Source organism: Ursus maritimus, unplaced genomic scaffold (genome assembly GCF_017311325.1).
Source record: "Ursus maritimus isolate PB19 unplaced genomic scaffold, ASM1731132v1 scaffold_19, whole genome shotgun sequence".
In the NCBI taxonomy this organism is placed as follows: domain Eukaryota; kingdom Metazoa; phylum Chordata; class Mammalia; order Carnivora; family Ursidae; genus Ursus; species Ursus maritimus.
Window position 1 is genome coordinate 56,901,956 of NW_024424341.1, and position 21,984 is coordinate 56,923,939.

General features: G+C 52.9%; 2 protein-coding genes across 4 annotated transcripts in view; both read left to right on the forward strand.

Annotated features, from left to right (window-relative positions):
• The first annotated feature begins 1,886 nt into the window (after positions 1-1,886).
• On the forward strand, positions 1,887-17,967 carry SNRNP70 (small nuclear ribonucleoprotein U1 subunit 70). 3 transcript variants are annotated; one of them, XM_040634281.1, is made up of 10 exons: positions 1,887-2,089; positions 2,856-3,012; positions 4,365-4,427; positions 4,540-4,594; positions 10,042-10,106; positions 10,274-10,336; positions 10,936-11,017; positions 14,234-14,335; positions 16,977-17,064; positions 17,174-17,967. In XM_040634281.1, exons 2-10 carry the CDS (start codon positions 2,866-2,868, stop codon positions 17,796-17,798), a joined length of 1,290 nt encoding a protein of 429 aa, XP_040490215.1. In that variant the 5' UTR covers positions 1,887-2,089; positions 2,856-2,865; the 3' UTR covers positions 17,799-17,967. The 3 variants fall into 3 exon arrangements, with proteins under 3 accessions (XP_040490215.1, XP_040490213.1, XP_040490214.1); XM_040634279.1 differs by having other exon boundaries at positions 1,888-2,089; positions 17,147-17,967; XM_040634280.1 differs by lacking the exon at positions 1,887-2,089 and adding an exon at positions 2,494-2,513 and having other exon boundaries at positions 17,147-17,967.
• A 3,860-nt stretch (positions 17,968-21,827) lies between these two features.
• LIN7B (lin-7 homolog B, crumbs cell polarity complex component) overlaps positions 21,828-21,984 on the forward strand; it is a 4,870-nt gene continuing 4,713 nt past the window's right edge. Inside the window, exon 1 of the mRNA XM_040634282.1 lies at positions 21,828-21,880. Coding sequence (XP_040490216.1) covers positions 21,844-21,880 — 37 coding nt within the window. The 5' untranslated portion in view covers positions 21,828-21,843. The remainder of the gene's footprint in view (positions 21,881-21,984) is intronic.

The window sequence follows — 21,984 nt, forward strand, 5'->3', positions numbered from 1 at the left end:
CTTCCTGTTGTCCCTTCAGCCCCTTCCCTACATGGCCAATGAAGTGGTCTTTTAAATATCTTTTAAAAACCTATCTCCTCTGATCAAAACCCTTTAGTTACTTCCTCTTTCATTTCAAATAAAATCTGCCCTCTGCCCCATGTAATACTCAGCTGCAGGCAAGGATCATCAACGGCTGGTGAGAGATGGCTGGGGAACACAGTATTTGCATGGTGGCAAAGTTTCACCGCCCAGATTACCAAGGGGATGATGTACCTTTAGAAGGAGAGATCTGGCAGTTAGGTCCTTGACCAGGTGGCCAAACTCAGCATCATAATAGTGGGACCATCTAACATTATGCACCTCCAAACGTGATGCGCTATGAAGTCCACGGTATCACCAGGGAAATGTTCTTGCCAAAAATGCTTAACTTCAACCTATTCAAAACCTCAGACTCAATTTCCATTTTACAGGAGCAACAGGGTTAGTGGAACAAACTAAACACCATGAGGAAACAATGAGACAAATCCAGAATGTGGGACGTTCTACTGGAAACTGGTCCAAACTCTGGGAAAAACCAACATAACAACAACAACAAAAAAAAGTGTCAGCGCACGTGTGCACGTGTGTGTGTGTGTGCGTGTCTATTCGATATTAAAAGAGATCAATGCAAATAAATGCAATGTGTTAACCTTGATTGGCTCCTGGTTGGGTTGAAACAATAACTGCCATAATTATTATTAAACAGGCCATTGAGTCTATCCGAAAAACTTATACAACACTTAACTCCTCACAGGTCTACAGGGCCCTAGGCAACACGGCTGCTAGCTCTCGGATCTCATGGCCGACAACCTGGAATTCCTGCCATCTGTCCTAAATCAGGGCCTTTGCACTTGCTATTCACTCGCCCAGATCTTCTTTCCATCCGGATGGGATTTCACCTCTTCAGACGAACCTTCCATTATCCCCTTTCTAAAATAGTCCCACTCTCACTGCCCAAGCCCCTTACTCTGCCTTATTTTTTTTTTTAAGTAGGCTCCACCCTCTACCGGGGGCTTGAACTCACGACCCTGAAATTAAAAGTCACATGCTCTACCGACTCAGTCAGCTGGAGGTCCCTGCCCTAGTCTTCTTTATTTTGCCAGGCACTCTCCGAAATTTATTCCTTTTTTTTTTTTTTAAAGATTTTATTTATTTATTCGACAGAGATAGAGATAGCCAGCGAGAGAGGGAACACAAGCAGGGGGAGTGGGAGAGGAAGAAGCAGGCTCACAGCAGAGGAGCCTGATGTGGGGCTCGATCCCACAACGCTGGGATCACGCCCTGAGCCGAAGGCAGACGCCCAACCGCTGTGCCACCCAGGCGCCCCCGAAATTTATTCCTTTTAAATGCCCTTATCGTCTCCCCCAGTACAATGTAAGCTCCAAGAAGAAAAAGACTTTGCCTTTAGTCATGTACTAGATCTCCAGAGCCCTAACAGCGTCCAGCATCCACTAGCCGCTGGATTAACAGTTATTGATTTAACAGGTCAGACTTTGACGTAATGACACCATTCACGTAGGGACTCTTTGCTAGGCGGCGGAGGGGTATTTCACAAACGCGACAACCACGCATGCGTACAAGATCCGGGAAGTGTGTCGGTGAAAGGGGCGGAGCATCGAGGAGTCTCGCGCTTAGAGGCGGTTGGAGCCCGGAGCGCAAGGTGGAGAAGGCTAGGGCTTGGTGCGCTACCCGCGTGCGCACTACGGCCTGCAGCCCGCCGCGGCAAAGTTTAAGGTGCCCGGGGGCGGGCGAGTGACCCGGCGCGTGCGCAGTGCCCGCGGCGGCGCCAGGTCCTTGTGTGTGGGTTGTGCTTAATCGCGCGGCGCGTGCGCAACGTGGACGGCGGAGGGATTTGAGGTTTGTTCCACCCCTTGCCCCTGTCGCGAGCCGAGGCCGCGCGGGCTCGTGAGCAGCGGCCTGGTGCGCGCGCTGGGCGGGCGACGGAGGCAGACGGACGCGGGCGCCGCCGGAGTCGAAGCCAGAGCAGGAGTCCCCACTGCTGAGGGGCCGCCGCAGCCGCCGCGAGCCCCCGGACCGTCGCCAGGCCGAGGAGGGCGCCGCGCGGCGGGTGAGTGTGACTGAGTGGCCTTACCGGGTGCGGAGCTGCTACCCACAACCCCCTGCGGTGGGCCCCAGTCTTTTCCCCGCGGCCGGGCCTCCTTCCGGCGCCACCGCACCTTTCTGCACCCCTTACCCAGAGTCCTCTGGGCACTAGGCCCTCTTCCCGCAGCTCTCCCGCGGTCCCTTACCCACGGGCCCTTGCGGCGTGTTGCCTTTTTCTCCCTCGCCTCCGCGGCTGCCTGGACCCTTACCCACAATTCCTTTCGTCTGTGGGGGGGCCTGGATCTATTTATTACCCACAAGCCCCTGGCTCGAGGGGCTTGTTGCATCTGAGCCTCTTCCCTTGATCGGAGATTTCGTGCGACTCCCGCCACCGTAACCTGTTCTCCAGGGTGTGGGACCCCTAGCCGCCATTGCTTTGGACCTCCCTCGTAAGGATCCTTGAGTCCCCCCGACGCTCCCAGGGAACCTCTCAGCCTCACGGCTCCTTGCTCGTGACTCTCACACTTAACTGAGAAACTCTTTTTCAGTCTTTGTTTCCTTGACCGGCCTTGCCCCGCGCTCACACAGCCCTCCCCCCAAGAACCTGATGTTTTATTCAGACTGATGCGTTTCCCTTAAGCCGTAGGATCACTGCCGTGTTCTTACAGAACCTTTTTTTCATACTGAGGCCTTGTCCCTCGTTCTCTCTTTTCTTGGGAGTCAGGGGATTATAGGGGGATTCATCTCTACCCGGTCACCCTAACATAATGCTGTCCTGCTTCTGCTCTCAGACTTGGCAAGATGACCCAGTTCCTGCCGCCCAACCTTCTGGCCCTCTTTGCTCCCCGTGACCCTATCCCATACCTGCCACCCTTGGAGAAACTGCCACATGAAAAACACCACAATCAACCTTACTGTGGGATTGCGCCCTACATCAGAGAGTTTGAGGTGAGTTCACTGAGCAGACTTGGAATGGTTTGGGTCCTGGGGGGCCGGAGAGCTAGATTTGGGAGTACCGTTTCTGGCCATTTTCTAGCAGTGCGATATAGGCAGGAGACTCACTCTTTCTGATCCTCTGTCTTAAATGGGGTTGATAATGCATCCTTTGTGGGGTGGCTGTTTGTTTGTTTGTTTGAAAATTGAGTAACTAGTAGTTAAGGATTCAGGCTCTGGAGTCAGGCAGTTCTTGGCCCACACGATTTATCAGCTGTGTGACCTTGGGCAAGTGGTGTATTCTCTTAGTTGATTTCTTCATTTTTAGCAAGGGGATAATAATACTTTCCTCATAATATTGGCAGGGAATTAACTGCAAGACTTGGTACAGGGCTTGGCAGCAAGTAGTCAGCAGTCATCAATGTTACCATGCTCATCAGTTTTGTTATTAATAGGGTGATGTTCATATGGGCTTGAGGATTTCAGCTCTACAACTGCAGGGTAAACACAGATACGTGACTTGGGCTGGGCTTCTGGGCCTCCGTCTTTCATTTGTAAACTGGGGGAAACAACATCAGAGGTGCATCAGAGCACACCTGAGAAGTGCTGGCACGCAGCCAGAAGTCAGAAGAGGCCAGTTATGGTGTCAAGTGAGAAAGGGCAGCTGAAGGTGGAGGAAGCTGCAGAGCAGAAGGTAGTGGAGAGAGAACAGAAGACTGGTTCCTCAGGAGGATTTGCCACCCTTGGAGAACCGCTCCTGGGGAAATGTTATTAGCTAATTAAACTAATTTAATGGCTACAGGCCCGTGGCACCCTTGATGATGCGAGTCATGTGGCAGTTACAGTTTAATGAGCGGTTGGTGAGCCCTTCGAGAACTATCCTGGCCCTCAGAAGGTGTCCAGTTATTGCTTCTGTACTCGAATGTCAGCTTCTTTTGCTTCAGCCCTGGTCCCGATCTCTGTGATGAAGGATGAATCTTTTGCGGAGTGATGTTGATAAATACAAAGGAATGATTTTGATTTTTCTTGTATCTTTAAAGAAAGACTACAGAATAAAAGATGAAATTTTTATTAAGTTCAGTGGGCATAAAGCTGCTTTATCTGGTTGCTGTAGAAGTTTCTGAATTCTTCTGATCTCTGTACTTCTCTTGTGACAGACCAGCAACGGTTTGTGGATAGCACTGGTCCGCAGACCGTGTTTTTGATCTTTGCCTCTCCCCCAGCTCCATTGGCCTGGGAACTGTCCCATGCTTGCTTGTGTGATTGGGTGGGGAGAGGTGAGTGGCTGGGTGCTTATTGTTTTCCAGATGGGTGTCCCTTGCAACCCCCTGTTCCTCCCACCCTGTCACCTCTCTTCTTGTTCCCAGGACCCTCGAGATGCCCCTCCCCCAACTCGAGCAGAAACTCGGGAGGAACGCATGGAAAGAAAGGTATGTTATTTTTGCCTGTTGGCCCCACATCTTTTTTGCCACTTTCTCCAGGATGTTCCCTGACATCAGGGCACTTCTGTCTGCATTCAGTTGTCCACCTTTCTCCTGACAGAGACGAGAAAAGATTGAGCGGCGACAGCAGGAAGTGGAAACAGAGCTAAAAATGTGTAAGTTTCTCTTCCTCTCCCATATTTTCAAACCCTCTTGCGTTTGTTTCCTACTGATCCACCCCAGGACTCTAATTTGGGAAGATGGGATGGTTCACTTTTTTAGCTCACAAAGTGGGCCAAACACTGTTTGGTTTAGGCGTTTAAGGAGTACAGCATGGGGTCTGGGTTGGCGGGAAGGGAGCCTTGGGACCTTGGGCTAAAAGTCCTACAGGGGAGCGCACTCAGAGGGGCTACTACAACCCACTTTGGTGTCATGGGCTGAAGCAGTGAGGCAGTTATGGCTCCACTTTTGCTCCTTGACCCTCGTGCTAGGACTTTTCCATCCCTTGCAGGTACAGGAGGAATTGGAGCACAGGACCAGATACATTATAACCATTAACCAGACTTCACAAGAGGGTCATATCAATCTCAGATGATCCTTTCTTGTTAGAGCAAGGGCTTTATAGTCAGAAGACTTGGGCTTTTTTTCTGCATCTTGTGAGGCTGGTGAATCATGTCTCTTTGGACCTTATTTCTTGGAGTGGCATGTTTCCTCAAGGCAATTATGCAGATGCCTAACTTTTTTTTTTTCCAATTTTATTCATTCATATGTCGGGGGAGGGCGGTGCGCACACACAAGCAGGGGGAGAGGCAGGCAGAGGGAGAAGCAGGCTCCCTGCTGAGCAAGCAGCCCGATGCAGGGCTTGATCCCCACTCTGGGATCATGACCTGAGTCGAAGGCAGATGCTTACCGCCTGAGCCACCCAGGTGCCCCACCTTTTTTTTTTTAATATTTTATTTACTTAAATTTTTTTTTTTTTTAAAGATTTTATTTATTTATGTGACAGAGAGACAGGCAGTGAGAGAGGGAACACAGCAGGGGGAGTGGGAGAGGAAGAAGCAGGCTCCCAGCGGAGGAGCCTGATGTGGGACTCGATCCCGGCACGCCGGGATCACGCCCTGAGCCGAAGGCAGACGCTTTAACGACTGCGCTACCCAGGCGCCCTATTTACTTAATTTTTGAGAGCGAGAGAGCGGGTGTGAACTGGGGGTAGGGGTAGAGGGAGAGAATCCCATGCAGAACCCAGCTGATCATGGAACCTGACACAGGGCTCGATCTCATGACTCCGAGATCATGACCTGACCCAAAACCAAGAGTCAGACGCCTAACCAGCTGGCCACCCAGGTGCCCCCAGACGCCTAACACATAAAGACCTGGATATCTAGCTGAGAGCTCTCTGAGCACTGACTCACCGCAATTGCTTCCTTGTCTATTCTCAGATGCCTCCAAAGTATCTCAGACTCAATGTCCAAACCACATTAAGAATTTCCTCCTCCCACCAACCTGGTCTCCTTGGATGTTTTCTTCAGTGGAACGTAGCCATGCAACTTTGCAAATCACGATCTCTATCGTGGGCCACTCAGTTTGCTTTTAACAGTTTTTTTCCTCCTTTCCCCAGCCTGTCCCCATGGCCTGTCCCTGTTACTCTCTGTCTCAAATCTGACCCTTTTCTCCGTGTCCACCACCACTCAGGTTCCCTCCTGCCCACACAGAGTCTAACTGGTTTATCTACATCTCTGTCTCCACCAAGTTCTTTGGGTCTTTTTTAAATACGACTCCACCTTTTTCTAACAGCTTTCTTTTGCCCTCGGCATAAGACCGAAGTCTCTTTCTTGCACACTGTTCCAGACACACTGGGCACCATGCTCCCCTCCTACTCCAGCCACAGCTGCCTCTTCTTATGGCTCATTCTTGCTGGATGGTGTCTTGTCATTGGGCTTTTGCCCAGGTGGTTCCCCCAGTCTGTGATGACATCTTCGTTTATGTGTAGCAGCTCTTCGTGTCCCCATTTGGCCTCGCTTCTCAAGCCTTCCATGCCTTCCTTGCTCATGTTGCATCACATTGTGTGCTGAAAGCCCCGAGTCCCGCCGCAGGGTGGTCACTTCAGTCTGCATGGGGGATTTGAAGAGAATCTCTCTCTCCACTGGAGGTTCACGGTTGCACTGAGAGAGCAGGGTTTCGATGGGATTTGCTCGCTGTGGCGGCCCCTCCCCTGTAGGGCCTGGCGCACACAGTTGTTGGCCGCAGTTAGTCTGGGGAGTCTTTCCAGTCCGTTGCTAGGGCACGGGCCTTGCGCTCTGACCCACGTGCGCTTTAACCCCGATTCTGCCACTTGGAGCCAGGTGGCCTTGGGTTAATCACTTGTCCCCTTGGAAGTTATCTTCCCCCCTTTAAGAAGGGGTCTTGATGTGTTAAACGACACCACGAAGGTGCAGTCAGCCAAATCCAGAACGTGTGAAGTTGTATACAACAAACTTGTAACCCAGTTTCTTTAACCAATAAATGACAAGGAAAAGGGGCAGGGAGCGGACCCTGTGGACTAAAGAATCAGAAGCTCTGTTAGGCACGTGACATGCGTGGAGCTTGTTTGGATCTGGATTTAAATGAGCTAACTATAAACATCCGGTTTTGAAATAATGGGCATTTGAACACTGGGTCTGCAGTTGAGGAACTGACATAACGTGTTAAGGTGCAATGTCAGTATGGCGGTTCTGGGTTCTGAAAAAGTCTGTCAGAGCTGGAAATGGTATATCTGGGGTTTGATCTCAAATACTTTGGTGGGATGGGGGTAGAGATGAATGTGGCCAAGCGTTGGTAATTGAAGCTGGCTCCTAGAGCTTCATTATATTGTTTTCTGCTTCCCTACGTGTTTGGACTTCTGCATAATTGAAAAGAAAAAAGAATGGATCAAGTATATGAGGGTTTTTATGCCCCCGAGAGCCTCTATCCCCACTACAGAAGCTTGCTGTGCCTTGTCCCAGTTAACAGCTACCCTTTGAGGGGACCTCATCCCTTCCAAAGCAGTTGGTGTACTTTATACTATTGATTTCTCACAGCTTCCAAGCGTGGCCGGGGTTATTACTCGTATTTTTAAGACAAGGAAAATCGAGGCTCGTTGAGGCCTAATATGCTTACAGAGAGAGAGAGAGAGTTCCGAGATGCTTTCCCCACCATCCAAAAGTCTCATGAGGTTTCCCCACCGCACAGGACAGTTCTTTGAGCCCCTGCTCTGGGTCGCTACCTAGATAATCCCTTTAGCCAAGGATTTCCCAAAGGCAAAGTGGCCAGCACAAACAAGTGCCGTGGGTATGTGTGCGCATGTGCGCGGACTGGTGAACTGCTGACCAACTTTAGTTCTTTGCCACCGTCATTGTGCTGATGGGTCTTTTTTCTGGTACAGGGGTACTGTTGGCTCGGCTGCACTTTGACCTTTAGTCACATTCGTGGGCCCCTTGGGTAAGCGGGAACCACAGAGCCTGCCGCCGCCGTGTACCCGCGGTGCTGCTGGCACTTCCACGCTGCGCGTCAGGAAGTGCACTCCCCAGGCAGCCATCGGTGGTCCCACTGCTGCATTCCTGCTGCACTTGTTCTACCACCTACTGCCTGCTCTTGGCAGATGCATTTCCTGTTGCTGCTGTGAGACTTCCGGGTCTTCAGTCAGATGTCCTCATCCCAGTGAGGCCTTTCCTGACCTTCCCCTTACATCTCTTCTGCCTGGCTCTGTCACTGATAGAATTGGGTGGTTTCCTTATTTTGTTTATGGTCTGCCTCCCTGCATTTGTGTCTGATCTCCAGCAGATCAGGGATCTTTTTTGTCTGGTTCATTTTGGTTTTTTTTTTTTTTTTTTTTAAGATTTTATTTATTTATCTGACAGAGATAGAGACAGCCAGCGAGAGAGGGAACACAAGCAGGGGGAGTGGGAGAGGAAGAAGCAGGCTCCCAGCGGAGGAGCCTGATGTGGGGCTCGATCCCATAACGCCGGGATCACGCCCTGAGCCCAAGGCAGACGCTTTAACCGCTGTGCCACCCAGGCGCCCCTGTCTGGTTCATTTTGAATCCCCGACACCTTAATGACAGCTCCAGGCACTTGCTAGTACTTCACAGGTACCCGTTAGATGAATGGATGAGAGCGGCCTGGTGCAGTTTGAGAGACCAGGGCACAGAAAATGACAGCGCAGAGGGACGAGGTAGGGTGAGCAACTGAAGGGGGCAGGCTCAAAGATGGGGTTATCTTCAAAGGCTGCCATTAGTTTCCAGGTAGTTCCTTTAAATGGGCTCAGTCCACTGAGTTGTAGTAAATTCTCTCAAGTCAGCTTGCACTTGATTTATGTTTGCAGTGTAGCCCTCTCACCGGAAACAGATCTGGAACTTTATTTCTCTGGCTTCCTACAACACCTAGACTATCTTCCTGAGAAGCTAGTGCCTAGACATTCAGCATGGAGCCTGGGAGTTAGAACCCCGGCCTGTGAGGTCGGGCTGGGGTGTAAAACTGGGCTTGGCCTCTTTGCTGCTCTGACACTTCTTCCTCTTCCGTGCTTCAGGGGTTGGTTTTGTTTCCATTTGCAAAATGATTACTCCTCAGCATCCAGCACAGTGTCGGGGCCTAATTATATGTGCAGTCAATTATTAATGTTCCTTTTCTCATATTCCCGCACAATGTGGCAGGTCATTCTAAGGGTGGCCCTGTGTCATGGAAAAACCGCCTCCGCTGGGCACTGTGCAGGTCGCTTCTGGGGCCCTGGTGGGAGTCGAGGGCCATTGTGTGGGGTTGGGTCACCATAGTCTGAAAAGGACTTCTTCCCAGGCCTGAGCCATCGGAATCACCTCTGGAAAGAGTTCTTTTTTTTTTTTTTTTTTTTTTTTTTTTTAAAGATTTTATTTATTTGACAGAGAGACAGCCAGTGAGAGAGGGAACGCAGCAGGGGAGTGGGAGAGGAAGAAGCAGGCTCATAGCGGAGGAGCCTGATGTGGGGCTCGATTCCAGAACACGGGGATCACACCCTGAGCCAAAGGCAGACGCTTAACGACTGCGCCACCCAGGTGCCCCTGGAAAGAGTTCTGTAATAGATTTTGGTTCCTGTCTGTAGAGATGGTTATTCCTCAGTGGCCTTGTGGGAGTAAGAATCTGATCCGCATCTTGTGGCCTGGCTTTCTCCCTGAGGCACAGGCCATAGTGCATCGGGAAGAAAGCAAGGCTCCTGCTCTCCTGGCCTCTCTCCCAGCTTTGATGGAAGGTTTCCCTGGGGCTGTAGTTGCAGGCGTTGCCGTCGGGTGGCATTGCGGCTGCACAGGTGAGGGAGGAACTGACACCTGGAGTGATGGCACCGCCTCAGAGACACCTAGTGTTCCCCAGGAAGGGACTGGAGTCTTCGTGTGTGTAGGGCTGAAATGGCATTTAGGCTGGCCCCATCCAGTCAGCTTGAGGTCAGCCTATCCCCTTCCCCCATCAGCCTCAGTTGGCTACTCAGATAAAGACCACTGCGTTCTAGGGAAGCTGGAGAGAGGAGCATGCCCAAGGTCTCCAGGTCGCCGCCGGTTTCTTCTGTCTCGTGGGCCTCTGCCTGTCTCACATGGCAAGCCTGTTGATGCCTTGTACTTACACATTGTGTTCTTCCTGCACAGGGGACCCTCACAATGATCCCAATGCTCAGGGTGATGCCTTCAAGACTCTCTTTGTGGCTAGAGTGGTGAGTCCCCAGCTCCCCGCCCCTGGAGCCCCAGAGGAGCCTAGAACCCTGGGCTGCTGAGAGCTTATGTGTGGGACAAAGGACAACAGGCTAAGTCCTGGAATGTTCTGAGGGCTTTGGGATGGCTCACTTCTCCCACTTAACTTTGTGTATCTGTCTCCTGGTAGAACTATGACACGACAGAATCCAAGCTCCGGAGAGAGTTTGAGGTGTACGGACCCATCAAAAGAGTGAGTGAACTGGGGCCTCGGCTACTGGAATTGGAACGGGGCGGGGGGAGGGAGAAGGCTGGCTCCCAGCCCCAAGGTTGCATCCCGTTATCTTGAGGCTTCGGAAGCCGTGGCCTGTGCTTACACACAGCCGAATCTGGGTAGCAGGAGTAAAGCTAAGAAGTCGGCAAACTGTAAACTTACTATTTGTAAATAAGGGCTTATTTGGTAACCAGCCAAGCCCACTTGCTCACTGTCCTCTGGCTGCTGTTCCTGTAAGACACTTGGGTAGTTGACAGACTGAGGCCCTCAGAGCTGGAAGTATCTGCTGTCTGGTCCTTTAGAGAAAAAGTGCAAATGTGTGTGTTGACTCCTGTTTTAGGGCAAAGCTTTATGTTGAACTGACATGTCTTGAATCCGTTGAAAAGTCACTTAAGTTCTCTGGGCAGTGGTGAGGGCTGGAGGTCATTGTGCGCAGTCACTGCTGAGCCCAGCACCATCCGAGCCTTAGTCACTCTGGGCTCTTGAGGACAGGGAGAGGGTCCAAGGCATCTGCGTTTGAATGGGTGGGATTTCTTTGAGAACCAATCTCTGCCTGTGCCCCCCTTCTTGCCCCCCAGATACACATGGTGTACAGTAAGCGGTCAGGAAAGCCCCGCGGCTATGCCTTCATCGAGTACGAACATGAGCGAGACATGCATTGTGAGTACCTCCGGCCTGAGCCCTGCCCTCTGACCCTCTCTCTTCTCTGCTGCCCAGCCCCTTCCCGTCGTCTGTCCCCACCTCCCACCCTGCCAAACCTGACATTAGCGATGTCTTTTCTCCTCCTCCCTCTGTTTCTGATATATCTTTTTTTTTTTTATATACGTGTTTTTTAAAAAACAAAAACCAAAATCCCCCACAACGTGTGTGTGTGTGTGAACCTGGGGAGGTAAGTGTCACACGTTGAACCTCAGGGGCAAGGAGGGAACTGGGTCGGGGCTGGGGCCAGCTGGAGGTGGGGGGGAGGGGTCGGATGTTCGGGGAGCCTCTCCCCATTCCCCCCCACCAGTATTGGGGGGGCCAGGTTGGAATGAGGACTGGCCTTTGAACCTGCCCTCTCTTCCCCCCCGGCAGAGCTGGGGCTGGGCCACCCGACCCTCCACCTCCCCACCCCTGGCCCCCCACCCTGTTCCTCAGCGGGCAGTGGGTTGGTAGGCGTGTTTAGCGCCTGCCCCCACATCTCCAAAGCCCCCTTTGAGGCTGCGGCGGCGTCCACATGGGCAGGGATGGGTGGGTGGGGGCGGGCAGGGCTGCGGCGTGTCCAGGGGCCGCCGTATTAATTGACTGTTCTTATTGTCACTGCAGCCACCACGCAGCTGGCTTGCAGCTGATGCTTACGCTCCCCTTACAACACCTCAGTGTATGGTTGGTATAAGGGTTTGTATCATGGGTAAGATCACTCAGCACCGCACACCAGCCCAGCTTAGCCAGGCAGCTCAGGAGCAGTGAGGCATCCCTCCTCCCATCCCCAGTTGCCCCCTCAGCCTCCCCGCACCCAGAACCCTTTCCTTGTTTGGGTGCCCTTTGTCCCTCCTACCACCCCTTCCCCCAATCCGTATATGCTCTCTGATAATCTGGCTGATCCCAGGAAGGGAAGGATGAACCCTGATGGGAAAGGCAGCCGGCCTCTCCAGTTGGGCTCCACCCAGCCCCTGACTTACCTGGCTTCATGACATCAGCGGCAAGGTTACGGGAATACTGAAGACAGGACGCACTAGGGCGAGGGCTCCGTGTGGAACCCTTCAACCCTTTGCTCCCGGGCCCCGTGCTTCTGTGGGGCTGTCACTGTGGTGGCCCTGGAGAATCTTTGTGGTTGCTAGACTCAGGGTGCTGTGCCCCTTTTCTGTCTGCCTTACCATGGTTGAGGCCTACCAAAGGGCTGTGGTGCCCAGCGACTCTGCAGAGTGCATGGAATTGGGGTTTGGGGTGTGGGAGGGATCGAGCGACAGGCTGCAAGCAGCTGAAGGTGTTGTAGATCTTACTTAAGACCCTTCCACTGTCTAGAGACCTAAGAGAGGGAGAGAAAGAGAAGCCTAGAAGTACACATGTCACATGGTTTCTTTGTTGGTACTCCTGGGTTGGGCCTCTTCTGGGGTTTGGGACACTGAACCAGAGCAGGGTTCCTTTGCTTGACTGTGTTCCCGGTCCTTAAATCCCTTTCCCCCACTACCCTCCTTTGGGTTCGGGGGCCAAACGGCCCCTCCTCCTCAAATCACGGGCAGCACTCCATCTCCTGGACCCCCCAGGCTGTCCCCTTGTGTGCCAGCCTTTGAGTGGCAGGTGGTGGGAGGGAGTGTGGAATTCGAGGTGGAAAAGTCCTTCTATGTGCTGCGAGGGGGTGGGGCGTGTGCCTAGTTCAGTGTGGACTTTACTGGGAAAGGTGAGGGTGGACAGGTTCGCTAAGGCCTCCCCAGCCTTCTTTTTAAATTCAACAAGCGAGTCCCAGGGCTTTACCAGCTCCTAGACTTGATGTTAATCCTTGTCTTCCCCCTTTCAAGGCCTCCATGAGGTTTTTTTGGGGTCCACCACTTCCTCTGCCTGTCTCCAGGTGGTGCAGGAGATGTGGTTCCTCTCCCTCTCTGTGGCTCCCTAGAACCCCCCACTTCCCTTCCCTGTAGCTTTAGCTGACCCCATGGTGGTGGGTGTGGGGTCTGTGCGCGTGCTCAGGTAAGCTTGGGGGCTCCAGGTAAGCGGTCCCGTGTCCCCCCCCCGGGAAGCCCGCCTCCTCGCCAGGCCCCCAGGAGTTGCCGAGCCCCCCCCATCCCGCTCGGTTTGGACACCCGCAAGGCCGGCATCGGTAAATGGCACCTTTTTCTCTTCCTCTGGTTGTTATTTGGGGGGGAGAGGGCTGGGGCGGGGCAGGGTATTGTGGTTGGTTGAGGACAACCCCCTAGGCCAGGGCTGGGGGTGGGAAACGGGCTTTTTTGGCCTTCCCGACGCCCCGTGTGAGACAGGCCCGGGGATCGGGCCTGCCCATCGCTGTGCCCTGCCCAAGAGCAGGAACATGCCTGTCCCCGAATCTCCCCCTCTACTCCTCACCCTTCCCGAGAGGCTCCGGCGGGGGTTGGCCTCCCAGCGTGTGTTGAGCTGGGGGTGTGGAGGGAGAGATGGAATGGGGGCTGGGATTGGGTGGCAGTCAGTCGGCTCAGGTAAGGCAGGAATTGTCAGTAGCACCGCACGCCTCCCATTGCCTCCCCCCACTTGTCCTCTCCCCCAGCTGCTGTAGGGGGCCCCGCCAGGCCCCCTGGGAGCACCATAACCCACCCTTCCGCTCCCTGCCATCTCCTCAAGAATTCTCCCACCTTTTCTGGTTCATTTTCTGTTCTGATGTCTGTTCCCCCCACGCTCACCTCCGCCCCCACCCCCAAAAAACTCAAAAAACGAAAAGGAAAACCGGTGTGCACTGGGGTGCAGAGCGGCCCAGCTGGGCCTCCCCCCCAGCATGACGTTTTAGGGTGCATGCCTGGGGTCGTGGAGGAGCCCTCCCCCGCAGCAGAGTCCGGCCTTAAGTTAACCTCCAGTTTCTTTGCAGCGACTTTGGCCGCCTGGGCGGGAGGGGGCTGCTCTGTCGAATGGGAGTAGGAAGGGCCTGGGAGCCCAGGGGCATGGTGGTCGGGGGGGTCTTGCTCCCCCCCAATAGTGATTGGGGGGTGATAAACAGGTGCCGAGATGGAGCAGGCCCCTCCTGGTTTGGGAGAGGGTTGGTCTGGCTGTCAGTTGCCTGGCTGTCTGGTGGGCGTGTGCGTGAGTGTGCGCGTGCGCACAGAGTGTGTTGATGGGGATGCGGGGGTGGGGATGCCGCAGAGCTGGGCCCTGTCCTGACTAGAGGACCCTCTGGGGACTCCTCCCCCTCCCCCCTCCCCACATCTGTTGCAGCCGCTTACAAGCACGCAGACGGCAAGAAGATTGATGGCAGGAGAGTCCTTGTGGACGTGGAGAGGGGCCGAACTGTGAAGGGCTGGCGGCCCCGGCGGCTAGGTGAGCACTTCCTGTCCCGGCTGGACCCTGGTGGGCCTGACTCCCTTCTGTGTCCTCTGCTGCTTTCTGTGTTCCCTTCCTCTTTCTGCTTGCCTGGCTGCTCATCACATCCTCCCTTCCTCCTTCAGCTCCTTTTGTCACCATCATCGTTCCTGGTGGCTGTCTTCTCATTCTGGGTTACTGATTAGGAGCGGGAGCTCTGGCCTGGAGAGGCGAGTCTCGGATCATATGCCAGCTTGTGTACTTACTAGCTGGTGGCTTTCCCCTCTTTCTGCCTCATTTTCCTTTATCCTGGAAAGTGGGGATAACCTCAGAGTTCACTGAGCTCAGCATACCAGATGCCCAGCTTGGCAAGTGGCATGTGGTAGGGCTTGTAAATGTCACTCTCTCATCCACGTATTCTTTGCTCTTGCCCGTTTGTTTATTCATTGATTACCAGCTGTGTACCACGTTTTTTAGTCAAGAGCAAGACTAGACAGCCTCTGTTTGTCTCTGATTGTTATTCACTGTGTCGGTCAAGGTCAGTTTGGTTGCAAGTATCAGAAATACGTTTGAGCTTTTTAAAGCATAAAGGAGCTTGTTGGTAGAGCATTCTGGGGGTCCTTTGGAGCCCAGAGGTGTGTGATCCCAGTGGGCCTCCAGAGGACCTGGTAGCCAGACCTTAAAGCTGTCAAGAGCCACCTCTGGCGTCACAGCAGCTTGCTTCCACCCTGCCTGCTGTCTTTGCAAACCGGTCTCTTCTGTGTTTCCCTGCACTGACCCCGTGCCTGCTCTGCTCTTACACCTAGTCCTAGTTGAGTCTCTATGCTTTGGGGTGCTTGGAGCTAAGTGGCTCGGCGTTGGGTCTGGACCTGGGGCTGTGGTCCTGCCATCCAAACACGCATGTGAAGGACCTACTCCTGCGAGGGTGAGTGACCGCTCTCCAAGAGAGATGGTCCTCCCCGGGCCGACACCTCAGGCAGGTACGGTACTACCTGCTTTTACTCCCCTGCCTGCACTGTTCCCACCCTGGACTGGCCTCTGCGGCCTAGACCATACTCTCACCTGCTGAGTCTCAGAACAGTAGATAGGTTCTTGTCTTTCCTTCATTTCTCTAGGGTGCAGTGAGTGTTTCACAGTCTGCTCTTTTCTGCTGTAGAGTGCTGGAATCCCAGAATCTTCTAGTTCAGTTGGCATTCAAACTTTGTGATAGCAATCCCAGTACATCTGACCCAGTATATATCTTTGGAAAAATATCACCCAAAACAAAAGCTTTATGAACAGTAATTATCTTTTCTACGGGTAGTACTAGTATTTCATATTCTGTTGTTTTATTTTGTATTTTAATATATCGGTTGCAAGCCATCAAATTGATGATGGGATCCATAGCTGGATCATGACCTGAAAACGGAAGACGGTAATCTGTTCTGTGCTATGCCTGTGATGTTCCAGATGCGCGGTGGTTGCCCGTCCCGGGTAGAATGTTTGCTCTCCAAGTGGCCTTTCTCCTTTTTCACCGGCACTGCTAAAAGTCATTTCCTTATACGGAACTCGGGCCTGCCTCACTGAAGCTCTCTTCTAGTCCGGGTGGTGCAGAAGGGTGCATGAAAGGGCAAGTTCTGGAGTTGGCTGGGAGCCCTAGCCCAGTTCTGCACCTTCGTTGCCAAGTCCCCGTGGGCAAGTGACTGTCTTTGTTTTCTCATCTGCAGAAGGAGCTCTCTATTGCTACTTAAAGTTGTTCAGTCAGTCATCTGACTACACTACATAGACTTTCATATTGTGGGTGCTGTACCACGCGTGCTGGTGACAACGAGCAAAACCAGACACAGTCCCAACTTGTGTGGTGCGTAATAGTCTGCCGGGAAAGGCAAGCATTCCTCAGCTCACAGATGTATTAAATGTGAAGCTCCCCGCAAGTTTCAGGAAGGAAACGTATATGGTCTGTGAGTATATAGTGAAGAACAGCTTAATCTGGTAGGTCAGGGAAGGCTTTCTGAGCAAGTGATGTTCGGGCTAACCTGTAACAGGTGAATAAGTTCAGAGGGATGAACCCAAACTGGGGCAGAAAGGAGATGGAGAGTATAAGGGGATCGAGAACCGCCCAGAACGTAAAGAACCAGGAGCCCCTGGTTTGAAAAGTGGACAGTGGGAAGCCATTGGAAGCTTTGAGGCAGATCAGTTAGAAAGGTCACTGGCTTGGAGCGCCTGGGTGGCTCAGTTGGTGAAGTGCCTTCAGCTAAGGTCATGATTCTTAGTGTCCTGGGTGGAGCCCCATTCCGGGCTCCCTGCTCAGCGGGGAGTCAGCTTCTCCCCATCTTCCACCCTTCTGCACACCCTTCCCCGCCTTATGCTGTGTTTCAAATAAAATCTTAAAAATATTAAGAAAAAAAAAGTCACTGGCTTTGGTTCGTGTGAGGAGGAGGACACTGAGTGGGAAGGGTTTGCGAGGCTTGGTGGTACCTGCCTGTGAGGGGAATGTGCTTTGGAGTCTGAGTGCAGGTGTTTCCCAGCTGGCACTTTGAGAAAGAGCTCCCATCTCTGTAAAGCATGGCTGTCCGGTTAAACGTGGTTGCAGTCCTTCCCTTTGCTCTTTGGTGCCCCTCATTTCCCTTCCCTAAGTGCCCTGCCCAGACTGATCCTCTCTCCCCCACTCCCACCCCAGGAGGTGGCCTAGGTGGGACCAGAAGAGGCGGGGCTGACGTGAACATCCGGCATTCTGGCCGGGACGATACTTCCCGCTATGATGAGAGGTAAGATTGGGCAACTGGTTTCCTGGGATGGGGGTGGTCACGTGGGGGAGCCCTGCCGCAAACCTCTGCCCACCTCATCCAGGCCCGGCCCCTCCCCGCTTCCCCACAGGGACCGGGACCGGGACCGCGAGCGGGAGCGCAGGGAACGAAGCCGCGAGCGAGACAAGGAACGAGAACGGCGACGCTCCCGCTCTCGGGACCGGCGGCGGCGCTCACGGAGTCGCGACAAGGAGGAGCGGAGACGCTCCAGGGAGCGTAGCAAGGACAAGGACCGGGAACGGAAGCGGCGAAGTAGCCGGAGCCGCGAGCGGGCACGCCGGGAGCGGGAGCGCAAGGAGGAGCTGCGTGGTGGCGGAGGTGGTGGCGACATGGCAGAGCCCTCTGAGGCTGGTGACGCGCCTCCTGATGATGGGCCTCCTGGGGAGCTGGGTCCTGATGGTCCTGATGGTCCAGAGGAGAAGGGCCGGGATCGAGACCGGGAACGACGTCGGAGCCACCGGAGCGAGCGGGAGCGGCGTCGGGACCGTGACCGAGACCGGGATCGCGAGCACAAGCGGGGGGAGCGGGGTGGCGAACGGGGCAGGGATGAGGCCCGAGGTGGGGGTGGTGGCGGCCAGGACAACGGGCTGGAGGGTCTGGGCAATGAAAGCCGAGACATGTACATGGAGTCTGAGGGAGGTGATGGGTATCTGGCTCCGGAGAACGGGTATTTGATGGAGGCCGCACCAGAATGAAGAGGGCCTCCCCCCTGTTTTGTTTGGACGTGTTCCTACCCACCCCTCTGCTGTCGTCCTCTTCCCTGACCTTCTTGGCCACCACCTAAGTTTGCCAGCCAAGGGTAGGAGTCTCATTTGTTCTGGCCCCTCAGATTTAAAAATAAAATTAATTTCCTGTTGATAATGAGCACTTTTGTTTCTTCTTCACTGCTCTTCATGCCTTCCCATGAAGGTCATCACCTGACTGTTGATAGCCCTACTTTGGCTTGAGTCCCAGGGCCTGCCAAGGACTTGGGCTTTATGACCTAAGCCTGGGGCTGCCCACATGACACCAGACCTGCTTAAAATGGAAGAAGGAGGTGCTCTGTAAGGGTTCCTTCCTTTATGGTCTTTCATCCCTTTGTGATTTTCTTTTTTTTTTTTTTTTTGTCTTTCACACATTCCCTTTGGGGCTGTCCCTACCCTTGCCTCGGTGGTCGGATGGGGCTCTAGACACTAAATTGCTGCAGGTTTGTGTGAAAGGGAAGCTGTGGTCTGAGTTGGAGAGCAGGGAAAGGCTGCAGAGGGATGAGATGCGGTGCTGCAGAGCAGCTGCATGGGGCTGGGAGGGCAAAGGGCCTTCGGTTCATGCCCGCAAGTTCACCCCGAGTATTTTTACTTCATGCCTGCCAGCGACAGTGGAGGATTAACAGGAAACCCCGCAGAGGTTCCATCAGCAGTTGAGATTCCAGCCATTTCCGGACAGGAGATTACTAAGGTGATGGTGAGGACACTTCAGTCTGGTGACCGTTGAGAAGGAAGCCAGTCAGCCTCGCAGAAGCCCATAGGGGCTCGAGACCACAGCTGCAGGTACAACAAGCTCAGCGGACTCCAAAATCTCTGCCCGGAATGTCTGACAACCGTTTCAGCCCTCGGGATGGATGCCTAGGAGCCAGGCATTTTCTGCGTAGGCAAACACAGGACCTATTTTTGTGTGAGGAGTTTCTCAGTCTGAAGGTAAAGTTGGCCTGATAACCCAGAGGTGGCCTGTCCGTTAGATCTGACCCAAGGAGTATGCTTTTTAACTGCCTCATTTTACATAAGCATACAAGGATGACAGCCAATGGAGCAAATCCTGCCGGAGACCAGAAGCTGAATGGAAAAACTGTCTTGGAAGAATTTAGGGAATAAAAGAATTCAGTGCCTCTAATTAGTATGTTCTTACAGATATCTCAGATACTGCACCTGTGAATTGGCCGTGAAGAACAGTGTTTTGGGCTAGCGTGACATAGGCCAGTTACATAAAGCCCAGACAAGATGTGCAAAAGCAGCTTGCAGAAGGCACCGGGGAGCTTGACTCGAGGGTGTCTGATGCCTAAGAAAAGGAAAGCACACAGGTGAACTTCATACTTACCCTCTTTTTCCTCGAGGGCATTTGCCAGTTAAGGGTGGGGAGGGGGATTGACTCAGCGGCAGCCCATTGGGCTGAGTTCACACTGGTCGGACTGCATAGCTTGGACTTGAGGGCAGAATTTTCAGATGGGGCACTGAGCCCCCAGATCTACGTGCAGTCTTCCCTCAAGGCACTTGCCAGCTGCTAAACTGCTTGCTGTCAGTGCAAGACAGATCTCCAGAGCTCCAGCATACTGGAGTAAGGCCACAAGTGAAACAGACCAAGCGCGAGGAAACCTGAAAGTAGACCTCTCAGGATTTGTAGGTGACCTCCCTGCTAGGAGAGGACTTAGCGCTTTGGGGGAAGATGTAATTCAGAGCCTCTGTGATTTTTTAGTACACAATGCTCAGCATTTACTAAAAAATCAGACATTCTGGAAAGAAGAGTTGCTGAAAACCAAGGGAAAAGTAGCCAAGAGACCCAGGCATTCTGATGCTGGGAGTTATCAGGGAGTGAAATAACTATAGGCTCACAAAACAAGGAAAGGATGGAGAGCTTTAACAGAGATCCGCCATCTTTAAAAGAAAAAAAAAATTAGAACTGAGAACAATAACAAATTAAGATTTTAGGTGCATTTTGCAGTTAATCAGATACCACATAACCCGAAATGTTCCTGTTGTAACACATTAGAAGTGCTGGGGCGGGAAGAGAGAAACTTTCTTGAGATTAAGAGAAACCTCACGATCTTTTAAGTAAGTTAACAGGATACACGGCACCAAAACAAGGGATTTAAAGGAGAGGAAACTGGATCCCATTCAGAGCAGCAGGGAAAATCCCAGGATGGCAGTTTCTAGAGTGCCTAGTCCAGGCTGGAGTCAGAGGACTCACGCTTCCAAGGAGTTTCAGCATAAAAGGTTCAGTCGCTGAACTGATGGAATTTCTCATTTCACAATGTATGTTAACCATCGTGCTGCATGCATACCTTAAGCTTCCGCAGCGATGCTTGTCGATTATTTCTCAGTAAACCTGCCTTAAAAAGATGGAGTAAAATATGTTGTGACGGCAAGTTTGAAAAATTGAGAATGTCGTGAAAGAAAAGCAGATTGAAGTTGCAGGAAAACTGTTGAGGAAAGGAAATGTAATCACAGAACACTGCTTGGGCTCTCTAGTACTAAACAGTCAGTACTTAGACATAATGTGAGCCCTTTATTGATTGCCCTAAAAACTGGTAGCGTAAAACTACCATGGGAAGAGAGCAGAAAGTTTGTAAGAGCAGAAAATCAATATGTAATATATTACTAATACCTAAAATTGATAAATTGAGAAATAGCGGGTTACTTAGGTACACAAGCAAAACATCTGTAAATTGTTGCCTCTTGCAGCAGGGAGAGTTAGGACAGGAGCTGGTGCTTTTCAATATTAGCCCTTCTGTGTTCTTTGATTTTGTTTTCACTGTGAACATTTGTTAGTGTTGTTATTAAAATGAGAGAAAAAGAAATACTATAAAGGAGAGGGATAGACATACCTGCTCCATTCCTCTCACTTGGCAAAAGTCCTTTTCAGGATTCCATTTCCCCTTCCAGCTAATGGTGTGGTGGGCAGCAGTCAGATTTTCCACAGTCTTGTCCACGTTTCCTACATTTCTTTGGCCTCTCTAGAGTATATCTGATCCTACTGCCCATTTCTTTTTAAAAAGCATTCTCAACGGTTCCTCCCACCTGGTTTTCCTCCTACTTTCCTGCCATTCTTTATCTTCTTCCTAACTTTGAAATGTTAGGAGTTTCAGGGATTCAGTCCCAGGGCCTCTTCACTGTATATTATCTTGCCCCCAGCTAATGAACACAACTAATCACCAAGACAGGTCCAGACATTTCCAAATCTGTCCACCTGTCCTTCCTGTCTCCTATCCACGCTCAAGCCATCTCAGGATTGCTGGGAGAGCCTTCTGGCTGGTCCCCCTGCTCCCACTATTGCTGCGATCGAATCCAGTCCCCGCACCGTGGCTACACGGATCTTAAAATACACATTTGAATATCACATTTTACTCTCAGGAGTTTCCATGAAGTCCAAAGTCCTCATGTGTACGCCAACACACAAGGCCGTGCATGACCTGCGTCCTGCCTACCTTCTCGCCATCATGAACCATTCCAGTTCTTACTTCGTGGGCTCTTTCTGCCTGGAAGATGATTCACGCCCCACCTCCTGATGATCTTCCCTCCAAGGATTGTCAGTGGCCCTCCTAGAACAACACGTCTTCACTCCCAGTTTCTCATCACAGCCGTAGTTGGTTGTCTACCTCCCCTCCCGCACAGACCAAGCTCCTTGAGGGCAGTGGGCTTGTCTGCCCTGCTCACCATCGTGTCCAGATGTTTAACATAACGTTTGTCCAGTGAACATGGAGAAAAAAGAAAGGGGAGAGACAGGTGTAGCGGGCAGGGCAGTGAAACAGAAGGAGGTGCAAACAAGCTGCAAGAAGAGGGGTCGCAAACGGGACAGACGGTTGGCGACTGTGGGCTGGGCAGCCAGACAGGCGTGGCAGCAGGTGGGGCGGTCGCGGCGCCCGGAGCTGAGCGCACGTCGGGCCGCGCCCCCGCAGGGGGCGCCAGCCGCCCGGGGCGTGGCCTCGCCTAGCCCCGCCCCCCTCGCCGGAGACCGGGCAGGCGGGCGGCTCACGGCGGCGGCGGCGCAGACATGGCTGCGCTGGTGGAGCCGCTGGGGCTGGAGCGGGGTAAGCGCGCCAGGGGGCCCTGCCCACCGGCCGCGGCCCGCGTCCCGGACCCCGGTCCCCGCCCCTCCCCAGCCAGGCCCCGGCGGGTGGGCGGGCAGATCGAT

What these genes read in the sequence shown, in the direction of transcription:
- SNRNP70 (XM_040634279.1), top strand. Translation starts at nt 2,866, where the DNA reads ATGACCCAGTTCCTGCCGCCCAACCTTCTGGCCCTCTTTGCTCCCCGT. An exon ending in CCTACATCAGAGAGTTTGAG is followed by an intron (nt 3,013 to 4,364) that starts GTGAGTTCACTG and finishes TCTTGTTCCCAG; the next exon opens with GACCCTCGAGATGCCCCTCC. An exon ending in AGGAACGCATGGAAAGAAAG is followed by an intron (nt 4,428 to 4,539) that starts GTATGTTATTTT and finishes TTCTCCTGACAG; the next exon opens with AGACGAGAAAAGATTGAGCG.